The 21,972-nt window shown below is 33.2% G+C and overlaps 5 protein-coding genes across 7 annotated transcripts; 2 read left to right on the forward strand and 3 right to left on the reverse strand.

The window, feature by feature from the left end:
• Window positions 1-1,359: 1,359 nt before the first annotated feature.
• On the reverse strand, window positions 1,360-7,790 carry LOC112789365 (pentatricopeptide repeat-containing protein At1g30610, chloroplastic). 2 transcript variants are annotated; one of them, XM_025831221.3, is made up of 10 exons: window positions 7,400-7,741; window positions 6,264-7,286; window positions 5,003-5,194; window positions 4,589-4,670; window positions 4,293-4,484; window positions 3,514-3,627; window positions 3,113-3,203; window positions 2,875-3,032; window positions 1,971-2,402; window positions 1,360-1,796 (listed from the first exon to the last, which is right to left on the reverse strand). In XM_025831221.3, the coding sequence occupies exons 2-10, from the start codon at window positions 7,091-7,093 to the stop codon at window positions 1,407-1,409; spliced, it is 2,481 nt and encodes an 826-aa protein (XP_025687006.1). In that variant the 5' UTR covers window positions 7,094-7,286; window positions 7,400-7,741; the 3' UTR covers window positions 1,360-1,406. The 2 variants fall into 2 exon arrangements, with proteins under 2 accessions (XP_025687006.1, XP_025687005.1); XM_025831220.3 differs by having other exon boundaries at window positions 6,264-7,790.
• A 1,107-nt stretch (window positions 7,791-8,897) lies between these two features.
• LOC112789366 (NO-associated protein 1, chloroplastic/mitochondrial) lies at window positions 8,898-13,205 on the forward strand. Of its 2 annotated transcripts, XM_025831222.2 has the most exons (12): window positions 8,898-9,523; window positions 10,093-10,179; window positions 10,300-10,379; window positions 10,613-10,694; window positions 10,967-10,987; window positions 11,249-11,294; window positions 11,675-11,793; window positions 11,897-12,010; window positions 12,093-12,200; window positions 12,284-12,373; window positions 12,490-12,599; window positions 12,791-13,205. In XM_025831222.2, exons 1-12 carry the CDS (start codon window positions 8,978-8,980, stop codon window positions 13,038-13,040), a joined length of 1,653 nt encoding a protein of 550 aa, XP_025687007.1. In that variant the 5' UTR covers window positions 8,898-8,977; the 3' UTR covers window positions 13,041-13,205. The 2 variants fall into 2 exon arrangements, with proteins under 2 accessions (XP_025687007.1, XP_072088441.1); XM_072232340.1 differs by lacking the exon at window positions 10,967-10,987 and having other exon boundaries at window positions 10,613-10,706.
• A 1,892-nt stretch (window positions 13,206-15,097) lies between these two features.
• Window positions 15,098-16,423, forward strand: LOC112789367 (probable aquaporin TIP5-1). The gene is made up of 3 exons (XM_029295912.2): window positions 15,098-15,430; window positions 15,540-15,790; window positions 15,910-16,423. The coding sequence occupies exons 1-3, from the start codon at window positions 15,232-15,234 to the stop codon at window positions 16,282-16,284; spliced, it is 825 nt and encodes a 274-aa protein (XP_029151745.2). The 5' UTR covers window positions 15,098-15,231; the 3' UTR covers window positions 16,285-16,423.
• Window positions 16,374-17,315, reverse strand: LOC112789368 (dirigent protein 23). Its single transcript, XM_025831227.3, has one exon. It carries the CDS (start codon window positions 17,111-17,113, stop codon window positions 16,538-16,540), a length of 576 nt encoding a protein of 191 aa, XP_025687012.1. The 5' UTR covers window positions 17,114-17,315; the 3' UTR covers window positions 16,374-16,537.
• Window positions 17,316-17,993: 678 nt separating this feature from the next.
• Window positions 17,994-21,310, reverse strand: LOC112789369 (polygalacturonase QRT2). Its single transcript, XM_025831228.3, has 8 exons — window positions 20,897-21,310; window positions 20,675-20,800; window positions 20,393-20,560; window positions 20,276-20,296; window positions 19,981-20,188; window positions 19,643-19,724; window positions 19,414-19,522; window positions 17,994-18,549 (listed from the first exon to the last, which is right to left on the reverse strand). Exons 1-8 carry the CDS (start codon window positions 21,167-21,169, stop codon window positions 18,178-18,180), a joined length of 1,359 nt encoding a protein of 452 aa, XP_025687013.1. The 5' UTR covers window positions 21,170-21,310; the 3' UTR covers window positions 17,994-18,177.
• Between the last annotated feature and the right edge of the window lie 662 nt (window positions 21,311-21,972).

Genomic DNA, 21,972 nt, shown 5'->3' on the forward strand with positions numbered 1-21,972 from the left:
TTGAATATTAACTCTGATTATAATTTTATTTGGAAAAATTTTGTTATTCATTCTTCCACATATTTTAATGTTACACACTAAATTTTATTAATCTTAACTGAAATAGTGACAAATATATTTGAGAGAAACAAATACACAGCGGGACAAAACCTAGGTTGGATTGGTAGGGTGAAATAGAATAATCTGCCTGTATTTATCTCATTGCTATCTCTAGTGTGTTTCAAATAAGTGTTATCTAAACTAATATTTAATTAACAGACAAATAAAGAATTTAAAACTTTGATTAATATAATAATATATAATTAGATACTTATATAAAGTTCTTTTCTGCCAAACAAACAATGCGTACAAATTAGGTATATATAAAAATAATTCTAGGGTTTTGTCTGTCCAATGAATCCAAGACAATGAAAAAGCCATCATTAATCTTTCAAGAATGAGCATTGTTCAATGAATATTATACCACCACTTGTTGAACGGTTTTGAGACAACAATTTCACAGCCATCATCATATATATCTCCCTCCATCCCTTCATCCAGCAAATAATTTATGAAACCAATGCACCACTAACAATCATATTACATCTACAAAAAAAAATAGCTATTAGATTAGTTTTTGCATATAAAACACATTAATTAAAATATAAAATATACATTAAAAATAAATAAAATAAAATATATTTATACATAAATATAAAATGGTTGATTTTTTTTATGTATATGTGGTTTTTTTTTTGCACCACTAATGTTATATATATGCTTGAATACCCACCATTATTCATGAATAAATCTCTTGTACCATGCAACTTTCTTGGATTTTCTGAATTCAATGAATTAAGGTTGTTTTTTATCCGAATCAAAATCCGTAGACTTATAGTTGCATTGTTGACCAAACTCAATGCTTACAAGGGAAGAAGGTTCTAGAAGAAATAGGAACAACATAATGGGAAGAGAACAAATTTCCAGGACCAGAATAATGTAAAGCTGAAGCTGAAGCGGCTCAATTTCCATTCATTTCAAGTCCAACAATAACTCTCATCTGATCTCACTTTTGTTACGTGTTCTTCAAAGTTCAAATCAACATAAACTATTTTTTATTTTTGGACGGTCCGAATTTATTTTGTATCAATTTTATTTGTACCATTTTTATTTGTACCATTTTCTAGACTGAATTCGGGTGCTTATTATTTTTTATGTAACTCTCGCGCTCAAAGAGTGTCACTAAAATGTTCAAATAGCTCAATTATTAATGAAACACACGTAAGTTTTTATTTGATTTTGGTTTATTTTTGTCACGTATTTATTGATTACCTAGCACTGCTACAGTTGCTACATGCCATTTACTTAGCACCACATCGATTTAACAATGAACGTAAGGCTTGCGTTACATTTTGGCTCAGCATATATTACAGTGGTCGGGAGACAAGTTCACCCTCTCCTACTACTGTTTTCACTGAATTGTGATCAGTGTCCAAAAACATTTCTCTGCATGATTGTAATAAATGTACAAGTGCTGGATTAGGAATGCTATTATTGGAAACTATGTTGTTAGTCTCATCCATTAGTCTAACAAGTGTGCCCTTCTGAAACCTTTTAGAATTTTCTTTGAATAGATTCAACCACCAAGACTTGTAAAATGGCTCCAAGTCTTTCTGGGCTATATTGGTGATACATGAAAGAGCACCAAGATAGTCATCTTTCTCGAGTTTGGCACAGAACCTTTCTTTGACCATAGAAGCTGGCGGAACGCGATCTGTATCATTCAAGTGCTTCCATGTTATCTCCAAAGGCTTTTCCTGCAAACAAAACAAGGTTTTATAACTTCTTGACATTATATGAGGACTATGAGAGTGATATCATGTTTACTCCTACTTTATCTACCAAGCATATTTCCTAAAAGAATGATTCTCTTTCTGCATGATAATAAAAGGATCATCCATAAATAACTATTAAGAAAAGAGGAAGGTCACCTTTCCAGCTCTTGAGGCCTCCAATACCATTCGAAGATGACGTTTTGGATTGAAGTAGAAACCATGGTATAGCATCCTTTGATAGATATCTTGAAAATCATCCCATCTCTTCTCTGCAGCACATGCATCTAACATGATGTTGAATGTGTATATATCTGGTATCACCAGCATTTTGTAATCGGTATTGTTCCTCAGACGATCTGTGTTTTCTAACATCTGCTCGAACATCTCTTTAGCTTCTCGAAACATTCCATTTTCAAGGTAACCTTTCAGCATTATGTTACAAGTAACCAGATTCGGGGCACAGATTTTCTTCATTTTCTCAAAAATATAGGCCCCATCTTGAATGTTTCCGGAATCTAGACTTGCTTGCATCAAGCCAGTGTAGGTCACTACTAGTGGTTTATTTGCAACCTTGCATATCTTGTCTATCTGTCAAAACATGAAAAAGATCATTGCTATTTGAACCAAAAGAATTTCTTCAACACAAATTAAACACAGAGGAATAGATGCAGAAGTTCATGTATGCCCAACACTGAATTCTTGGTTCTTGGAGTACGGAAAAAAATATAAACCTTGGATATCAACCTATTAGAGTCAACTGATAAGTTTGTTATACAAATTGCATTCAAACCTTCCGGAAAGTCCTTATGTAGTTTTCTTTTGGGGATATGACAGCTCCTTCATGGAACATTTTCACAATTGAATTAAAATGTAATATCATTGTAGTTAATTAGTGTTATGGGGTTACAAAGGTAATGATCCAATTGAAGAATAGCTATTAATAAGCAAGGATTTTTGGTAAATATTGTGTTTTTTGAACTTATGTTGCTCTACTGTATTAACAATCTTAACATCATCTGCACATTAAAGCATTTAAATGTTTCAAAGAAAATGACACCACCTGCATCAGTGCCTCGCGACTCCTTCCAGCTGCACAGAGGCATCGAGCTAGATCATAATAAAGAGAAGCGGAACCTACAATTCCACGTTTTTCCATTTCTTGGACAGCCAACACAGCCTCATCAGTTTTTCCCTCTTTCCAAAGTGCATTTACAAGAACTGCATTTAACAGGAAGGTCAAGACTCAGATCATAATTAAATTAAGTGATTGACATGGATATGCAAATAAACAGGAATACCTCTATATGTCAATGAATTGGGAATACAAGACTTCTGAAGTTTTCTAAAAAACTCATGAACCAAATTGTACTTTCCACAAGCAAACATCACCTGTTCAAGCATAACAAATCCATTTATTATGATTATCTACTATCAAGCCAAGATTCGTACATGCAACTGCAATTTTAGTTTTTTCACGAGACAATCCAACTCAACCAGGACTGGGGGACCTTCACATCAATCTTCTAAAGAATTCAAATATAACGGACTGCTATTACATTTTATTTGAAGCAAAAAATTGAATCATTTATATCTTTTTGTACTCTGTCTTTAATCATAGGACCCTGGGTTTTAGCAATGCACATGAGATTATGCAACTGTAACTACAAATGATTAAATAAACTGACGAGACAACTATTACCTCCATGACTAGGCCATAAGTTGTAGCAGTAGGTTGTAGACCTTTGTCCTTTAACTGCTGCAAAACCCAAAAAGCCCCTTCCCATTGTTCCCTCTTAATGCAAGCATTAAGGATCTGTGTGCCCACAATAACAGAAGTTACAAAATAAAAAGAAAAACTATCATACATTACTTTACATTTGCAATTTGCCATATGGAACATTAACGTAAAATGATTATCAAACCAGTGCTGGGTACAGTGCAAGAAATGTACTCATGAGAAAACCATTTTTATACAAAGTGTGAATGGATTTACAATCATGATGCCATTTATCATAATCATCCCATTCAAGAAAGCAACTGATCTCCTATTCAGCCTTGAATAGTGAAATCCATTCAGGAAAACATTCATAAGGAGACAGTGAATCACCAAAAACATAATGAGGCAACCAAGAAGGCAGGGGAAAAAAGGGCCACATTTGTAGGGGGAGAATGATGAACAAAGATAACATATTTTAATTTGTACAATAGTTGTCATCAAGACCAATAAAGAACTACCTGCATAAACATAGGTCCCAAAATTAAATGCATTTTCTTTCTTCACCTATAGAAGTTATCTTATCACAAGAAGTAAATTTAACCATAGGCATATTCATGGAGATGGACTTTAATTATCACATTCAGAAGATGAACCATTAGACCCAACAGCCATCCGTTTCAGATCCAAAGAATCAAAGATATGGAGTAGAACAACTATATCTAAACCTCATAACATGAAGTTCCTCTTTAAAAATCACTTACTGCATTATAGACTACAAGATCTGGTTCCAGCCTTGGGTCCCATTTCTCAAGCGGCCCAGTTTTGAACTTCTTCTTTGGTGGTGCTCGCATAATATCAATTACGTCAAAAAGTTCTTTCATGTGTCCTGCTTGTCCAAGGGTAATAGCAATACTATGATAAGCTACTAAATCAGGATATGAGGACATTTGTTGCTGAAAGAAATAGAGAGTGTTAGTAAAGTTTTCCATACTCCCACATTGTATTAAGGAACACATTGCACAACAAAGGAACATGCTACATGGATTACATGCATTACCTGCATTTCATGAAATACATTTAATGCCTCTACAGGTCTCCTTGACTTTCCTAGTGCATCAAGAGCAGCAGTGTATATATGCCTAATGTCAAAAAACAACACATTAAAGGATACTTGTAGGAGAAACAAGAGGAGGAGGAGGAGAGAGAGAGAGAGAGAGAGAGAGAGAGAGAGAGAGAGAGGAGGGGGGGAGGCCATTTACATGTTAACAATTTCTTGTGTGAGTGTGTGTACACACGTACCAGTGTAATTGATCCAACATCAATTAATAACATTTATAGGATATGTACTTTGAGACTCTGCCACTTGATTGAAAGTATGTATAGACAAAGCATGCACATAATTTTCTATATTAATCAATGGTCACCCTGTTTACCATAGTCCATAGACCACTCAACAAAATCATTTAAGTACCTTAGTTTATGGGATTTGAAGCGTTCACGCTTTTGAAGCCATTCAATGACCTGTATCACTCGCCGCCAGTTTCCTAATTTCCCCAAGATTATGATAACCCTTGTTATAGAATAGTCATTAAACTTAATCTTTGCACTTCTCATCATCTTAGAAAACATCCATTCAGCCAAATTGATATCTGCACCATTTAACCTGTTCAAGAAAATGGTCGAGAAAGCAAGAAAGAAACATATTCACAAGATTGTATAAAAAACAGTCTTCAAATCACACAAAGATAATAGTCTATGGACCACAAATTTAAGTGAGCAGGAAGGAAAGAAAAACTTTAATCTCCTAGAGAAGGTAACACTTCCTCATAAAATATGTTATATTTATTAAATTCAATCACACCAATCAATATAAATATTAAAGGAACTTAAGAAGAACAGAGCAATCTTTATACACCAATAAAGGGCACTAAGAGGCCATCTCTATTACTAATTTAATATCAAGTGCTCATTGCTCCATAAATTCTGAGAAGCTCTTCAAGTTGCTGCATGAAATATACAACTCCTTTCACATTCTTTTTAGCATATTAAAAAAATGTTTGGTTTACAAATCACACTTCTCTCACAAAAAGGGAAAAAAAATGAAAGGACTTCACCAGCCATTCCCCAAAAGGGCTATTCAGCTATAGACATCATGGGATTTGAGTCGCTCTCCGTGCTTGTCAGTTATGGGAAGGGGAAAAAAAGAAAAAGAAAAAGGAAAAAAGAGTATATGTAATAACCATACTCTACCTTACAACCAGCTGCAAACTAGCACATTTTTCCAAAACAAAGTTATGAATTATAAATCCTATATTACTACAATTGATCAGTGCGTTCAATACAAACTTAACTTCAAGATTAAGCGTACACCTGAGGCAAAGAACTAACTCTATTCTTCCAGTGCACTGATTCAGCTCCAACTTAAAAATAAAGCCCCCAAAGTTCAATGTGTCAAAGCTCACTTAAAAATAAAAATACAAATTATTAATGAATATGGAGAAAAGCACTTTCATCCTGAGCTTGAATATCAATTATCAAGTTCTGCAGTCTTAGGAATTGTAAACCCTTTGTCATAGTGGTTCAACTTTTCCTAAGGCAACACTCACCTAAAACGTCTTGTTCAAAACTTCCAAAAAAATACTCTATGAAAAAATAACTAAATACTGAGATCACGAGCATATTATTTCCTGTTTAGATATCCATAAGCAAAAAAGAAGGAATGTGCCACATACAATTTGGCTAGGTTTTGGATTCTCTCCTCCATTGCCTTGTGTGAAAACTGCTGCTTGCCGGTAATCTTGTCAGATTCCTCAATGCTCCTAAATGCAGCTCGATCCAATTCCAAGTCATCGGAATCATAATCTTTATCAAAATAACGCTTACTGCCTCGATTCACTTTCGCATTTTCCCGCCCATTTCTGTTTATGAAACTCTCAACTCCATTATGCCTTCTCTCAATCCCACTGTCCATAACTTCATAACCAGCAACAATTTTGTCTCCACCAAGAGCTTTACCCTGTGTTCTATAATCACTTTGTCTGGTACTAGCTACCTTTTCTCCAGATATCTTTGACGAATATAACTCATGAGTGACTCCTTTCTCTATACTACTCCCACGGCTACTATTTAAATTAGACTTAGGTATGTTATTGTTTATCCTTCCACTTCTACTTTTTCCTTGATTATTACTCATATTGTATTCATCAGATTCCTGTCCTAAACTAAAACTCTGACTCTTATGTTTCAACCACCTATCATCTCTAACATTTTCAACAAGATTGCTTCCTTTCCCATCATAATCCTTTCTAAACCCTTTAATTGGTGATCTTCGGATCTTACTTCTGGAATAGCCTTCTCTAGAACCTTCAAACCCATCATCATCATCATCATCATCACTCTCTTCAACACTTGGAAATCTCTTATCTCTTCCTCTTCCTCCTTCCATCCTTGGTTTCCTAGACATACCTTTTTCCCTCTCCTTATGTTTTTGAGTAGTAGCAGCAGCTGCACTACTACCACTATGCTCCTTACCCCTAAAAGGTCTAGCTCTAGCAGATTCCATAACCTTCAAATACTCATCGAAAGACGGCTTAAATTCCAAGTCACTAACCAAACCAAAAATATTGCCGTCGCTGCCGCCTCCACCACCACCGTTGAGTGAAGCACTAACTGGCTCAAAATTGAGCTTTCGGACATGAAAGGCATGAAACCTCCTCGAAAAACTCGAGTTTAATGCATTTCCAACGAAGAAGGTTCTAGAAGAAATAGGAACAGCATAAGGGGAAGAGAACGAATTTCCAGCATAATGTAAAGCTGAAGCTGAAGCAGCATAATTCCCATTCATTTCAAGTCCAACAATAACTCTCACCTGACCTCAGTTTTGTTACGTGTTCCTCAAATCAACATAAACAATAAACGAAGGTGGACAACGCAGTCGGTGAAGGCTGCGGTGTCTGCGACGAGGGGAAAGCCGGCGCAATTTTGAGCTGTTGAAGCACGCTGAAAGTGGCGACGCAGCGTCAGAGCCAGAAGGTGGTGGTGCAAAGGCAGACAGAAGGCGACGCAGAGGAGGATGGGAAGGTGGAGACGAGGCGGCAGAGGAGGTTGGTTGGCACTAGAGGAAAAAGAGACACAAGCTGAGAGAGGGGAGGAGAGACGAGACGAGAAGGGTGAGAACGAGAGATAAGAAAGTCAGGGTAAAATTGAAAATATCACGAGGATAAAATTGTTAAAAACTTAAAGAATCATGTAAAGAAGGGTAAAATTATTATTTCTATTCCCTAAAGCTTTAAATAGGTTGAATATTATTTTTAAGTTAAATCTGGTACCAAAAGTTAATGAAGCGGATGATATAAACGTTAATAATATTATTAATTAAATTATATCTTTTATTATGGTATATTAAAAAAAGTAATTAAAATTTTTTTATAATATTTTTTTCTAGGCTTTTTAGTATAAAATTCTAAATTTTGGTAATTAATTATTAAGATTCTAAATTAAAAGACTAAAAATGTTTATATTTATAATTATATGTGGTCAATTTTATTTATCTATTAAAATCGAACACTATTATTTTTTAAATATATGTTAATTATTTGTGTCAAATATAATAGTAAAATAATATTAAATTTATTTAAAAAAATTTAAATTAAAATAAAATATTTTAAATATTATAAAGATCAAATTAAAATTTGATACAAATATTAAAGAATAAAATAATATTTTATTCAAAAAATTTAACTATTTAATTAATTATTTGTTTATGAAATATTTTTTGATATAAATTAATTATTTTAATAAGTTTTTTATATATGTATAATTTTTCAATGATTTTTTTTATCATATTTTCTAATTTTGAAACAAAAAAATATACGAGATAGATATGTATATAAAAGTGATAGTTATATAATATTAATCAAATTTTTATATTAAAAATTAAAAATTAAATTAATTTTTTATCCATATATATTATGTTAAAATATAAATATGCATAAAAATAAATTAATCAATCAATACATATAACATATATTATAGTTTAGTGATTAATTTTTTGTGAGTTGATAATATTTTTTATATAATATTAGACCATAATATCCATTCAATTCATGTGATCAAATCGTTTTTTAACTTTCAGTTAAAATGAAAACAATTCCGTTAAGTTACCTGCCAACATTTGCCAATTTTTTTTATTGTATTTAATAGAAGGGTTTTTGTGATGTGTCTAATAAAAATATTTTTTTTATGACTGTATCTAATAAAAATATCTTTATATATATATTTTTTAGATGTGTCTCCTTATACATATATTTAAAATATAATAATTAATTATTATTGATAATAAGTTGACAGATAGTATATCGGTAACCTATACTTTTCCAAATGAAAAAAGGGTACATGTTTTCAACTCACAGCTTGAAGCATTTCCCGGGAAGGGACTTTAGTATCAATGGCACTTAAAACCCTATCCACTTTTCTCACACCTCTCCCTCTCCAAAACCCCAAGTCCCGAACCCTCATCCTCTTCCAGTTCCCCAAATCGCGTTCTCTGAAAGCGCGTTTGTCCGCGGAACCCGATGGCACCGGCGCCGCCGCTCCCTCTCCGGGAGAGAGGTTCCTCGAACACCACCATGTGGCAGAGGCCGCGAAGCTCATCATCAAGGAGAACAAGAAGAACAGGAACAAGAAAAACAAAGAGAAGCCTCTGAAAGCTTCGAGGAATGTGGCCTCTTGCTACGGTTGCGGCGCGCCGTTGCAAACTTCCGACGAAGAAGCACCTGGATATGTGAATCTGGAAACCTATGAACTGAAGAAGAAGCACCGCCAGTTAAGAACCGTTCTCTGCGGACGGTGCCGGCTTCTGTCGCACGGGAAGATGATAACTGCCGTTGGTGGACACGGAGGATATAACGGTGGGAAATTGTTTGTTACGGCTGAAGAGCTCAGAGAGAAGCTCTCCCATTTGCGTCATGAGAAAGCTTTGATTGTCAAACTGGTAAAACTATGCATTCTGAACATTTTTCTTGCCTTTAATTTTTGGAAATTGGTAGAAGTTATGTTAAGAAGAGCAAAGAGAAAAGTTAAATTGAGAGATGTTAAGCTAATTATGTGCAGATCTCAGAATTAGGAATTTTAAGTCAGCATTATGTGTAAGTTCCAGTTTCTATAATCAAATTCAGAAACTATCTCTAATTATTATTAAGGAGAGGATCTTGAAATGTATGATTATAAGATAATTGAAGCATGAGTCATTACCGAACCTTTTACATTGTGGTGAAATGCAATCCTTTTTCTTATAAATAGTTTTTGTTGTAGAAAGCATTTTCTATTAGTCTATGAATCTGTTCTTAGTGGATCTTTTGATGCAATAACTCTTCAAAGTAATATTTATATTTGTTTCATAGCGAGCACCAACTTATAGGCCTAGCATATAATGAAATATTATTACTTGAGAACATAATAAATTGTTGAATTGTGATAGCTGATCATTTAAAAACTCTTGCTATACTTGTATGCATTTAAACTGTTGTACTCATATTACAAGTTATACTTGGAAACTTCTAGGTTGATATTGTTGACTTCAATGGCAGCTTTTTATCCCGTGTGCGTGATCTTGCTGGTGCTAATCCTATAATACTGGTGGTGACTAAGGTAATATATATATGTGTAGCTTATAATTGTGTTTAGTTTTTTTCCCCTTCTCTGGTGGATATATGACAGGGTTGTATATTTATGTATATGGTCATATTTAACAATATGTTTACTTTGTAGATTGATCTCCTTCCAAGAGATACTGATCTTAATTGTGTTGGGGATTGGATTGTAGAGGCCATTACAAGAAAGAAACTGAAGTAAGTTTCATATACAAACACTTGGTCTTTGTATTAAGCTGATTACTTTTTCATTTGAATGTTATAATACACGAATTATTTAAAAGTTAAGAGTGAGAAAAAATTCACATAAAGTTAATGTTATTGAGATGTAATGAATCCAATTCTTATATTTTTTGTCTTGCAGAAACACTGGACAGTTTTATAAACTGTGCTGAAAATTTTAACTTATCATATGCTAATATTCTTTGCAGTGTTCTCAGTGTCCATCTGACCAGTTCAAAATCATTGGTTGGGGTAACTGGAGTGATATCAGAAATCCAGAAAGAGAAGAAGGTTCTATTCTCTGTCATGGCTTACCCTGATTTAATTTCTTAAGAAAGACCAAGAGATTCTTTTGGGGAACTTAATGATGCATTGCCATTTGTGTTTAAATCTAAGATGTTGTCGACTCTGTTATCCATATTTATAAACGACTTTAATCAGTAATCAATGTGATTACTGATTACTATTTGAAATGTTTTCTATAAACTTCATTTCACGTGTTATCATTTACAAATTCTTGTTTTTCCCTCTACTAAAATTGTATTTTATTTTCATTTGTGCAGGGAAGAGATGTATACATTCTGGTAAGTTTCACAATGGAAGTTTCATATGCTTGACTGAGTTATTATTGAATTATGAGCTGATGATCCTGCATTGATGCATTTACCAAGTTTTCCATGGATTTTCTGAGTGCTATACCTTTGTATTTATGGCAAACAGTAGAAGGGTTCATATATTAAATTGTAATGATTGCTTATTTTTTTTATTCTTCTACCTTTGGTCATTAAGCTCCTAGTGGTTGAAGTTGAACCTAAAACAATATTGACCCGAACTTTATTTTACAGGGTTCAGCAAATGTTGGGAAATCTGCTTTCATCAATGCTTTACTGAGTAAGTCCGTTATATATCTATACTCCCTATTTATGAGGATTAAGCTTATTCATTAGCTGAATGAAAAATTCGTTTGTTTATATGGGGAGTAGATTAGACACCGGAGTGTAGCCTTACGTGTATCAGTAGACGAAGACCAGGAAAGGCTATAGATAAAATCATTGTTAAAGACTTAATTTTAATGTATTGTCTATGTATATAAAAATGGTTTATGATGGGATGCAACAGATGCAACAAGTCCCAGTAGGAAAAGGTATAGTTGTCGTCATTATGATTGCTCTAAATTATCTCCATTTTTTCCTATCGTCTTTTTTCCATTTCCAGTTTTTTAAGGTGCATGGATTCCATTCCTTGTTGATATTTTTAGTGTATTATGTCAGAAACAATGGCAATAAATGACCCAGTGGCTGCATCTGCACAAAAGTACAAACCAATACAATCTGCAGTTCCTGGAACTACCTTAGGGCCAATTCCAATTAATGCTTTCCTAGGAGGAGGGGTATGCCATTCCAATTTTTATATTATGGAGATCAGTTGTTTAATCTTAGTCTTTTTATTAGTTAATTAATTAATTATTCTTATTTTTAAATTAACTCATGCAGAAGCTGTATGATACTCCGGGAGTTCATCTCCACCATAGGCAAACTGCAGTTGTTCATTCTGAAGATCTTCCCTCCCTTGCTCCTCAAAGCCGGCTTAGGGGCCAATCTTTCCCAGTATGTTATGTCCAGTTGAGAGATTGTTTTAAGACATTATACAGTTTAACTAATGCTAACATCATCCTCGTGTTACTGCTAGAGTTTTCAAGTACGCTCAGACAATGTGGAGGAAGGCAGTTCCAAAGTGAATGGCTTGAATGCATTTTCCATATTTTGGGGTGGTCTTGTCAGAATTGACGTCTTGAAGGTTTTAATATTATTATATCGCATCATAGCCCCATTTATTTATCTCCTTTGCCTGTTCTAATAATGTCATCACTCCATTTTCAGGTTCTCCCAGAAACAAGTTTGACATTTTATGGTCCGAATCGTCTACCAATTCATGTTGTACCCACAGAAGCCGCAGATGAATTTTATCAGGTATTGAATAATTTATTCTATTCATGCTGGTGCTTAAATTTGGCTTATGTCAACAAAAATTGGGATAAGGATCTTTCCACCTCAAACCTGAATGAGGGCTTTGTTTTATCTCTCAGAAAGAACTTGGAGTTCTGCTGACCCCTCCAAGTGGAAAAGAAAATGTCGAGAACTGGAAAGGACTTGATTCCCAGCGTAAATTGCAAATAAAATTTGAAGATGTGGCAAGGTATAACTCTGACTCACTTTTCTTGTAACAAACTAGCAACTCTTTTCACTTAAAAAGGGTTTAATTTGCCATTAGATCAAAGCTCATTCCAGTGTTTACTGTTGAGTCACTTAAGCCAAAGAATAAAATGCTAACACTTATTATGAATATAATTGATAAATATAAATTGTCTTCTTTTGTTTTTGGAGCAGGCCAGCCTGTGATGTAGCTATATCAGGTCTAGGATGGTTTAGTGTTGATCCAATTAGTAGGTCATTTAAAATCTCAGAACCGAAAAAAATAGAAACTGCTGGGGAATTGCTTTTGTCCGTTCACGTCCCCAAGCCTGTTGAAATTTTTGTGAGGTCACCATTACCGGTAGGCAAGGCTGGAGCAGAGTGGTACCATTATCGAGATTTAACAGAAAAAGAAGAGGCAATTAGACCAAAATGGTACTTTTGAATACCGCATATGATATATGAGTTTTGTACCCGCACCCACGCCTTTCATGTGTTACTGTTATCATTATGAAATTATTATTCAAAGTTGTACAAAACTACAATTAATTAAATCATTCCAAAAGGAAGTAAATTTAAAGACTGCGAAGAAATTGCAAAATTTTCCTCATTCATGTGGAGAATCTGAAATGTTAAGATTATTTTCTAATTATTGTATAATTAGTATTTATGTATGAAATAATATTATGAAATTATTTATTGTTAATTTTTTTAGTATTAACATTATTCTCTATAATAATTTCATAAACAAAAGAAATATATTCAGATTTTTAAAGTGTATTAAAATTCTTTTTTACAATAATCGAAGTATTATTTAAATAGTTAAAACACTACTATAATTTAATCCGAAATTTTAGTTAAGGCATAGATATTAATCTTTTTCTGTTGTACTGTGTAAATGAAAGATGTGATCTGATGATTAAACCCTAAGAAATTTATCCAGTGCCTTTGTAACTAAAAAGAGACAAAAAGCATTGGAATTTGACTAACATAATTGACTAGTTGATACAATGATACTGTTTATACCTTGTCCAATGATAAAGACTCAGGACCCAACGAAAGGCTCAATCCAAAGGATTGAGCCTCACTCTACACCGACCTTCAATCTACGAAGTCGGTGCTTACCACGACTTGCTCTAAAGAAGTCGGGAGCGAGGGATTAGCTGGCAGCCCCTAAAATCTCTCTAATCACTTCCAGGAGCAATATCTCAACTTCCCTAAGATAAAGGGACGGTTATCCGCCTTTTGGGACGGTTATCCCCCTTAAAAGGCGGAACTACTCCAACGATGGTTATGGGTTCACCACTATAAATACACTGACATCCCTCAGGTATCTCTAAGCCCAATACTCTCTAGACCTGCTTACACCCTTGCTGACTTAGGCATCGCACAACTCGGAGGCGGCTTCCAGACGTAAACCAAGTCAGAGACCACCTTCCTCTAGCACTTGAGCCTCACAAATAAGTCCAACCACTGTCCGATTCTAGGTAAGCCCCGGAACAGATACCAAAATAAGAACTAAAGAAAATAAATAATTAAATAAAAGACTTGAGTGACAATTTCATCTCAAAGAATTTTACATTACACAAATTGATCCCTAAAAATTAATGTAATGAAATAGCCACCTTATGTTTGTATATTTACATTAACTAGAAGTAAGTTTTTTTTTTGTTAATTAATAATTGACATGTGGGACTACTGCTACATATCATTAGCAATTTTGAGTATATATTCTTTGAAAATTTTTATTTGCTTGGCACGTCAATTTAGATCAATTGCTGCTAAATTATTTAATTTTTAATCAAAAATATCTTTGTTTATAATACAATTTGCAATAAGAGTCAAAATCAAAATAGACTTATGCATATTAAATTAATTACAATATACTAACAAATTAGAAGTGTTGACTCGTTTATTAATCTAATTTTTGTATTAAATAAATGTGAATAATAAGAATAAATACGAGATTAGTTAATTAAGAATTTAAGATGGTAAATACTTTATTTTTAATAATAAATCTTGTATTCTAGCCTAAAATAAATTATGCACTGAATTATTCTCAATTCCCTTATATATTCATTAGAAGAGTTTTGTTTTTCATTATATATTTATATCAGAGTTTGAATATAATTGTGATATCATTTTAATAAAAGAGTTATTTTTACCAGACTATTATTTGTATTTTGATGTCACTAGAGTACTATTTAAATAGTAAAAATCAAAGTGAAATTTAACCCAAAATTTTAGATTTAAGGCATATCCTAAAATTTCTACATTAATGTATTGTGTATTGTATCATATAAGTGGAGATGTGATTGAATAATTATCTAGTGGTTTAAGATCGTATACTAAAAAATAGTCGAATTTGCCCAATAAGTAAAACATAGTTTACCACTCAAACCCAAGAGAGAACTTCAAATAAAATTAGAGAATACTAATTAAAAGAGCAGTTAAGAAATATGATAGAAAGTGTAGGAAGTAAAAGCAGACACAAAGGTTGGCGGTTATAGTTGGTTTTTGTTTCAAAATGCACATTCGAAACCCCCCTTAACCTCTTCTCACCTCTGTGGAAGCGTTGTGTATCTTCTGTTCAAAAGCCACGTCCCAACCGCTTCTATTTATAAAAAGGGAACTTTATGTTTCTAATGCGTTTTGCTTTGTCTGTCTTAGTGAGTTCCCTGTTCCGTTGCACTGCATTCTTATGCGCAATGGCTAACAATGTCACTAACCGGTTCCATCAATCTCTCACTCGAAATGCTCTTCGCTCTTATCTCGCCGAGTTCATGTCCACTTTCTTCTATGTTCTTGCCGTTGTTGGTTCTGGAATGTCCGCACGTGAGTAATTAATTTCACAATTATAGTTACACATGCTCATTCGTTTTTCATTTTACATGTAACTTCTTGTTTTGGTTTGATTAATTGGTGTTTCACGAATTAATGGCAGGGAAATTGATGCCTGATGCAACACTGAATCCGGCTACCCTTGTTGTGGTTGCCATTGCAAACGCTTTCGCCTTGTCGTCCGTGTTGTACACCGCATGGGACATCTCCGGTGGACACGTCAACCCGGCGATTACGTTTGCAATGGCAATAGGAGGCCATGTTAGTGTACCAACCGCTCTCTTTTATTGGGTTGCCCAACTTATAGCCTCTGTTATGGCTTGCCTTGTCCTTAGGGTCATCCTTGTTGGAATGGTACATATGTTTCTCCTTTCATTTCATTTTCACTTCTACTATACTTTAATGTAACAAATTTTAATAATAAGATAATATTTAACAGTTCTGTTTAAAATCGGTAAATTATTTTTTTGTAGCATGTTCCGACATACACAATTGCTGAAGAAATGACAGGGTTTGGAGCATCGGTACTAGAAGGTTTCTTGACATTTGTATTGGTGTACACAGTGTATGCAGCAAGGGACCCAAGGCGTGGTCCATTGAGTGCTACAGGACCACTTGTAATTGGACTCATGGCCGGTGCAAATGTGTTAGCCGCAGGTCCTTTCTCTGGAGGCTCAATGAACCCAGCATGTGCTTTCGGCTCTGCCGCCATTGGTGGCAGTTTCAGGAACCAAGCCGTGTATTGGGTTGGTCCCTTGCTTGGTGCTGCCGTGGCTGGCCTTCTCTATGACAATGTAGTCTTCCCAGTAACCGCAACAACTGGAGTTTCTGATGGACTTACTGTGTGATTAAGTTCTTGTAATTTGTAAATATATAATGTTTTTATCATATTATTGTGTGTGTTTAGAAGTGTTATACCAACTTCAATTCCTCATCGTAGTAATCAAACTTGTTAATTATTATTATTAATTATTGATTTTGGAATGATTCTTGATGCACGATTTTACACAGCAATCATCATACCTGTTCTTTTGTTCACGTGATGAATATAAAAGATTTACTGATGTGACATTACATAATTAGATACACTTGGAAACTAACTTATGGAAGAGAAATAGTAATGTTGTATTCAACCACAAAATGTTGTTCCGTTGAAATACTCCAGAGGCTCTTAGCAATAGCAAAACCAGAAGCAAAGCGAAAGAGACGAGTGCCTCCAACAATAGGCATTTCTCGAACGGTGTCCATAACAGGGTTCCGACCAAGCATGCTAAGAGTGCTGCCTTTGTATTCCCCTTCTTCGGAGAAAGCGAAGTTGATGAGCATAACCATTCCACGGTCTTGTATGGAAGCCAAACCGAACATCCCTTGAGCTCTTCCAACTTGCTTTGAACTCAGCTCTGGACCTTCGGTTAGTGCATTGTCCATCATGAACGTGGTTCCGAGACTGTTGGGGGTGTTTGAAGGGTCAATGATTTGGACCACGGTGGGGTTCTCTCCTTCGAGGATGTCGTGGTAGTAGAAGTGCAGTGTCGTCAGTTTTTTCTGTGTTGGTTGGGAGGGTAACATTATGTGAGGTTGTTGTTCTTGTTCTTGTTGTGATGATGATGAGAAGAGTGGTGCATGGATGAGACAGAAGAAGAGGAACAAGAATCTAAGAGTATAAGAGTGAGACATTGCTAAATTTTGAAGTGAAGTAGTGATGATGAGCTTTTACACCATTTTTAATGTAAGGTTGGAACATAGAACTTGCAAGTTGGAAATGGATTATTTTGAATAAAATAATAGGAGCACGGTCTTCACGAGGCTCATTTTTTTAGATTTGAGAAGCATGCGTGCTTTGTTGTAAAAAATGTGGTTTCTAGACATGATGTGGGCCAGTTTTGTTTTTAAATAAGAGATGAAAAAATTAGATTATTCAATCTCTTTTGTAAAAAAAATTAAGTTTACTAATCGCACGGATTCTCTAATTTATGGTTTGAGTCATCTTGGTATAAAAATCATAACTAAAAAAGTAATTAATTTTTTAAAAAATTATAATTTTAAAATTCTAAAAAATACGTATCATTTTCATTTTTTTTTCTATCTTTTTCTTAAAAAAAATTACAGAATTTTATGTCATTTTCTGTGTTATTCCTCTTCTTCTTCTAAATATTTTTTTCTTAGTTTATGGATTAATTTTTTGTTATATTTTAAATTTTTTTTCAATAATTTTAGATGTCTCATTTTATTAGATTTTAGATATTTTTTTTACAATAATTTTAGATGTTTATTTTTTTATTATAAATATTTTTTTAAAATTTTAAATATTTTTAATTTAATTTTGGATTTTTTATTGACTTGTTTGTAATCCAACTAATAATTGTTATTGGCTGATACGCTATCTAACATGATTGAAACCATAATTGAAATTTAAACACTTATTATATATTAACTAGACTTCTCCATTTTACATTCTATATTGAAAATATTTTAATTTGTGGTTGCCACTTCACAAATCTTTACTGAAATTAAGAGAGAATTATAAGAAAAGTCAACTCCAAATTACATACTAATGTTCAAGTTAATTAGTCTCTGTTGTTGCATAACTTATCACAAATTATTTGAACAATGTTGTTCATTTTTGTTTTCAAAGACAAGACAAGAGAAACAAAGCTTTAAGGGGCGCACAACACAAGCCACAACATAAAAGCCTTAATGAAACAAATTGCTAATAACTCTGAATACATTTACAGAATAACTTAAAATCTTCCTCCCCTTTGATTTCTCATTGGAGTGCATTGAGGGAAAAACTTTCCTCGGTTCACATATCTTACATTCTGACACGTGGCAACCGTGTCGCCATTGCCACCATCTTCTGGTTCTAATATCACATCCTGAAGGTAGATTTCTCTGCATGGCACTGTTCTGCTACAATCAAATTTTATAGCCACTTCTGAAGCACTTGTTCCTCTGATGTTTTGGTAAAGCACATTGCTTAGTTGAACTCCTGAGTTCTGCTGATGGCATGGCTTTTCTTGATCACAGTAGTTTTGATCTATGATTATGGGATTTGTCACATTTTGCATCACTATGTTCAAAAACTTTATGTTCCTTGCATAACCAGAACCTCCCTGCATTTGTTCAACACACAATGTATAAGCAATAGGGTAGGTTAGGAATTGGTTAATTCTGTAAACTCCTCATAAAAAATGTTTGTGTCATGGAATATTAGTATAAAATAGTTTTGATGCAATATTAGTATAGAGTAGTTTTATACGTATATCTAATTACTTAATGTCATATCAATAAAATAATTATTTTTGGGTAAAATATTTTATACTATTAATACATCAAAATTAAACACATATCTTTAATACGTCCCATCATGCATATAAAAGTTTTTTTTGTTTGCGTAAATTTTATATAGGTTTTTTTCATAAAATTGTTTTTTAAAATAAATTTAAACGGATAAAAAGATACGTAAATAACGATTATATCTCTCATAGTTTGTATATAATAATTGATTGCTCAATTAAAATATTTTACAAAAAATTGTGTTGACTTATTACATCTTATTTATTATTAAACATCTAATAATAAAATGAATTATTATAAATTGACAAATATTTCTCAACAAATGTAGTCAAGAAGACTAGGATAGGACCAACTAAATGTAGATTTATCAACCTTGGGTGCACTTTTTCCTTTCTACAATGTTCCAATTCATGTTATATCATTGGTCAACTTCCCCCATGTTTGTCTTATCTAATTTGCGCCTAAAAATTTGGCAACTTTTGTTCACTTTAGTAAAAAATTCAACCATTTTATATCTTAAGAGACCATTATTGAATCCAGAAATTTTAATAAATCAATGTGGATAAGTTGAACCACCACTCTTAACAATTAGTCCATGTTCTTTCAACTGTTTCATGTGTTGTAGAGTGCCTAATTTAACTTCCCAAAAGGTTTCAAAATCAAAAGACCAAACTCTTTACCTGCCATGTCTTGATTCTAACTCCATTACTTGTTCCTGTTAAGGTGGCTCTGTTCACAACCACATTGGACACTACAGCTTCAGAGTTATCAGCTCCTAAGCTTCCAATGCTGCAAAAACATTGATTGCTTAAACTTATATAAATTACAAAAATAATGAAATAATAAAAAATATAAGTAGAATTTAATTATATTTGTAATATGGTATAACCATAATCATAATCATAAAACCTGATTCCATGTCCTGGTCCACATGTGATATCTGTAGCTCTAACATTTTGAGATCCACTTACTATTGAAATACAATCATCACCTTCAAAAAAAAAAAAAAGAAAAAAAATTAGAAATTATTTATAAATCCCATTATTAATTTAACTTTTATATCTTCAACAAAATTTATTTGGAGCAACATTATTTTTTGTACAACTAAATGTAAATTTTGTCCAACAGCTTCTGCAGAGAACAATTATCATAAGAATCTCATTAACAAAACTAAATAAATTCACAAACCATTAACACAAACCATTGTTTTTAATGGCTTGATTAAATTTTGTTTATATATGTTGTACCTGTTCCAATGTCACTGTCGCTTATAACAATGTTTTGTGTTTCAGCAACATGAATTCCATCAGTGTTGGGACTGTATCCTGGTGCTCTAACAAGAACATTGGAAACTATAACATTGAAGCAACTCTCAAATGCCACATGCATTTGTTGTGCATCTTTCAATCTCACATTTGCCACTCTCAAATTCTTGCATTGGTAAAATGTCACAGCCTATAATACAACAAATTCAAATTTCCCATTAATATTAAACTAAAAATTCAGCACCTAAGTTCCTATAGGTAAAGTTATGTAACTTACAGTTGGTGCATCTTTGCATGGCTGCCAATAAATTAAAAAACATTAAGGTCAGTATTCAAATTTACAGTTAAAAATAATGAAAATTGGAAGAGAAAAAAATTAAGTTGGAATTTTTACAAGGTTATCATTAGTTTTGCATGAATTCTGCCACCATTTTTTGCCATTGCCATTGAAAGTGCCACCACCATCAACTCTGAAGTTGTTGACACTATCAAACACAATCCAATGTTTTCTATCATCTTCATATGCTGACATCTCTGGCCATGCCTTAATTGTTCCATATATCTAAGTATAAGGAAAAAAAATATATAAGAATTTCAGTTACTTGAATTAACAAAATTCTAAGTAATAACAATAGCATTAATTGTATGAATATGAATATGTATGAAAATATCTCACCATGAATGCAGTGTTGGGTCTGCATGGACCTGAAAATCTTATTGGCTTAAGAGTGTAGGTCCTTCTTTCAGGCACCACAAGGGTGACCCCACTAGAACATGCTTCATTCCAAGCCTTTTCAAATGCCTACAAGTAAAAAATCAAAAAATTAAAAATTAAAAAATTAAATGTTATGAATTCCTTCGAATACTTTTATGTTCTTAAAACATATTTAATATGTACTCGACTGTCGTCGCTTCCATCAGCTCTGGCTCCGAAGTCATTAACACTAATTGTTCCACTTGACCTTGAAAAATGAGGGCTTTTAGCTCTATTAGCTCTCATCATTAGGCCAAAGTGTTCATGTTTTCTCTTGATAAATCTCCCATCATGATGAACAATGTATGGTTCAACATTTGTGTGATGAAATGGTTCCTCTATATAATAGCTAAAACATAAGCCTAATGAAGCAAGGGTAATGTAAAGTGAGATAAATAGCCTTAGTAATAAAGACATTTTTAATTTTAATTTGCTTCTTCACTTTATATGAAAGAACATAAATAAAGTGAAGAAGGAGATAATTTACAAGGTTATTATGATAGAGAGATTTATTGGGAGGTGATGACAAATGAGGAGGTAGTAGTGCTTTAGGTATTTATAGAAACATTAGAGATATGATTTTTTATAGGAGTGGATTGTGAGTTAGGAAAAATTGCATTATTTAGAGAATGTTATTTCAATAAGTCTGATCTATTGAGGTATGGAGAGGGTTCATAATAGAAACTTAGACGAAATCCATTTAGTGGGATGGTAGGTATATCTTTGTAGTTATTTATTGTTCTAAATCAAAGTGATGAAGAAAATACCAAATTTAAAGTATTAGGTTAGTTATTTTCTGGTACCTTACCTCATAAAAAATAATCATTCATGTGTTACAACTTACAACTTAAAACCAATAAAAGCATTGCTTATTTAGGTACCACAGCATTAATTAATATTCTGTCTAGTTGAAATCAAATTTGAAGAGAAAAAAGAAAATTGTAATCACTAGTCAATAATTTGCAACAAAATTCCCATGATGCATAATATAATTAGGTCAGCACTCAGCACATGCAGACATTCACTTCTTCAACGTTGATTTCCTGAATTTTGAAAATTGTGTATGAAATTGGTAGTTAGTTGTCCACTCAGAATAGGTTGAAAACTACTTTCCCTTAGAAATAACGAACAACAACCTCCTAATCCGTTTTTTTCTAAGGGATTTGACTTCTTATAAATAGAATAATTCCCTCTCTTTTTGTCACTTTTTTCCTTTAATT

This window comes from Arachis hypogaea, chromosome 3 (genome assembly GCF_003086295.3).
Source record: "Arachis hypogaea cultivar Tifrunner chromosome 3, arahy.Tifrunner.gnm2.J5K5, whole genome shotgun sequence".
Taxonomy (NCBI): domain Eukaryota; kingdom Viridiplantae; phylum Streptophyta; class Magnoliopsida; order Fabales; family Fabaceae; genus Arachis; species Arachis hypogaea.

Bases quoted from the DNA above. Each gene is read 5' to 3' on its own strand.
- LOC112789365 (XM_025831220.3), bottom strand. From the start codon at position 7,375: ATGAATGGGAATTATGCTGCTTCAGCTTCAGCTTTACATTATGCTGGA. The intron at 2,403-2,874 runs GTGGTGTCATTT...ATGTTTTGACAG, and splicing joins GTCGCGAGGCACTGATGCAG to ATAGACAAGATATGCAAGGT. The intron at 1,797-1,970 runs GTGACCTTCCTC...TTTTGTTTGCAG, and splicing joins AGGCCTCAAGAGCTGGAAAG to GAAAAGCCTTTGGAGATAAC.
- LOC112789369 (XM_025831228.3), bottom strand. From the start codon at position 21,169: ATGTCTTTATTACTAAGGCTATTTATCTCACTTTACATTACCCTTGCT. The intron at 20,801-20,896 runs GTACATATTAAA...TTTTACTTGTAG, and splicing joins ATGGAAGCGACGACAGTCGA to GCATTTGAAAAGGCTTGGAA. The intron at 19,725-19,980 runs GTACAACATATA...TTTTTTTTGAAG, and splicing joins CGACAGTGACATTGGAACAG to GTGATGATTGTATTTCAATA.
- LOC112789366 (XM_025831222.2), top strand. From the start codon at position 8,978: ATGGCACTTAAAACCCTATCCACTTTTCTCACACCTCTCCCTCTCCAA. The intron at 10,988-11,248 runs GTAAGTTTCACA...TTTATTTTACAG, and splicing joins GAAGAGATGTATACATTCTG to GGTTCAGCAAATGTTGGGAA. The intron at 11,794-11,896 runs GTATGCCATTCC...TAACTCATGCAG, and splicing joins ATGCTTTCCTAGGAGGAGGG to AAGCTGTATGATACTCCGGG.
- LOC112789368 (XM_025831227.3), bottom strand. From the start codon at position 17,113: ATGTCTCACTCTTATACTCTTAGATTCTTGTTCCTCTTCTTCTGTCTC.
- LOC112789367 (XM_029295912.2), top strand. From the start codon at position 15,232: ATGTTTCTAATGCGTTTTGCTTTGTCTGTCTTAGTGAGTTCCCTGTTC. The intron at 15,431-15,539 runs GTGAGTAATTAA...AATTAATGGCAG, and splicing joins TGGTTCTGGAATGTCCGCAC to GGAAATTGATGCCTGATGCA. The intron at 15,791-15,909 runs GTACATATGTTT...ATTTTTTTGTAG, and splicing joins GGGTCATCCTTGTTGGAATG to CATGTTCCGACATACACAAT.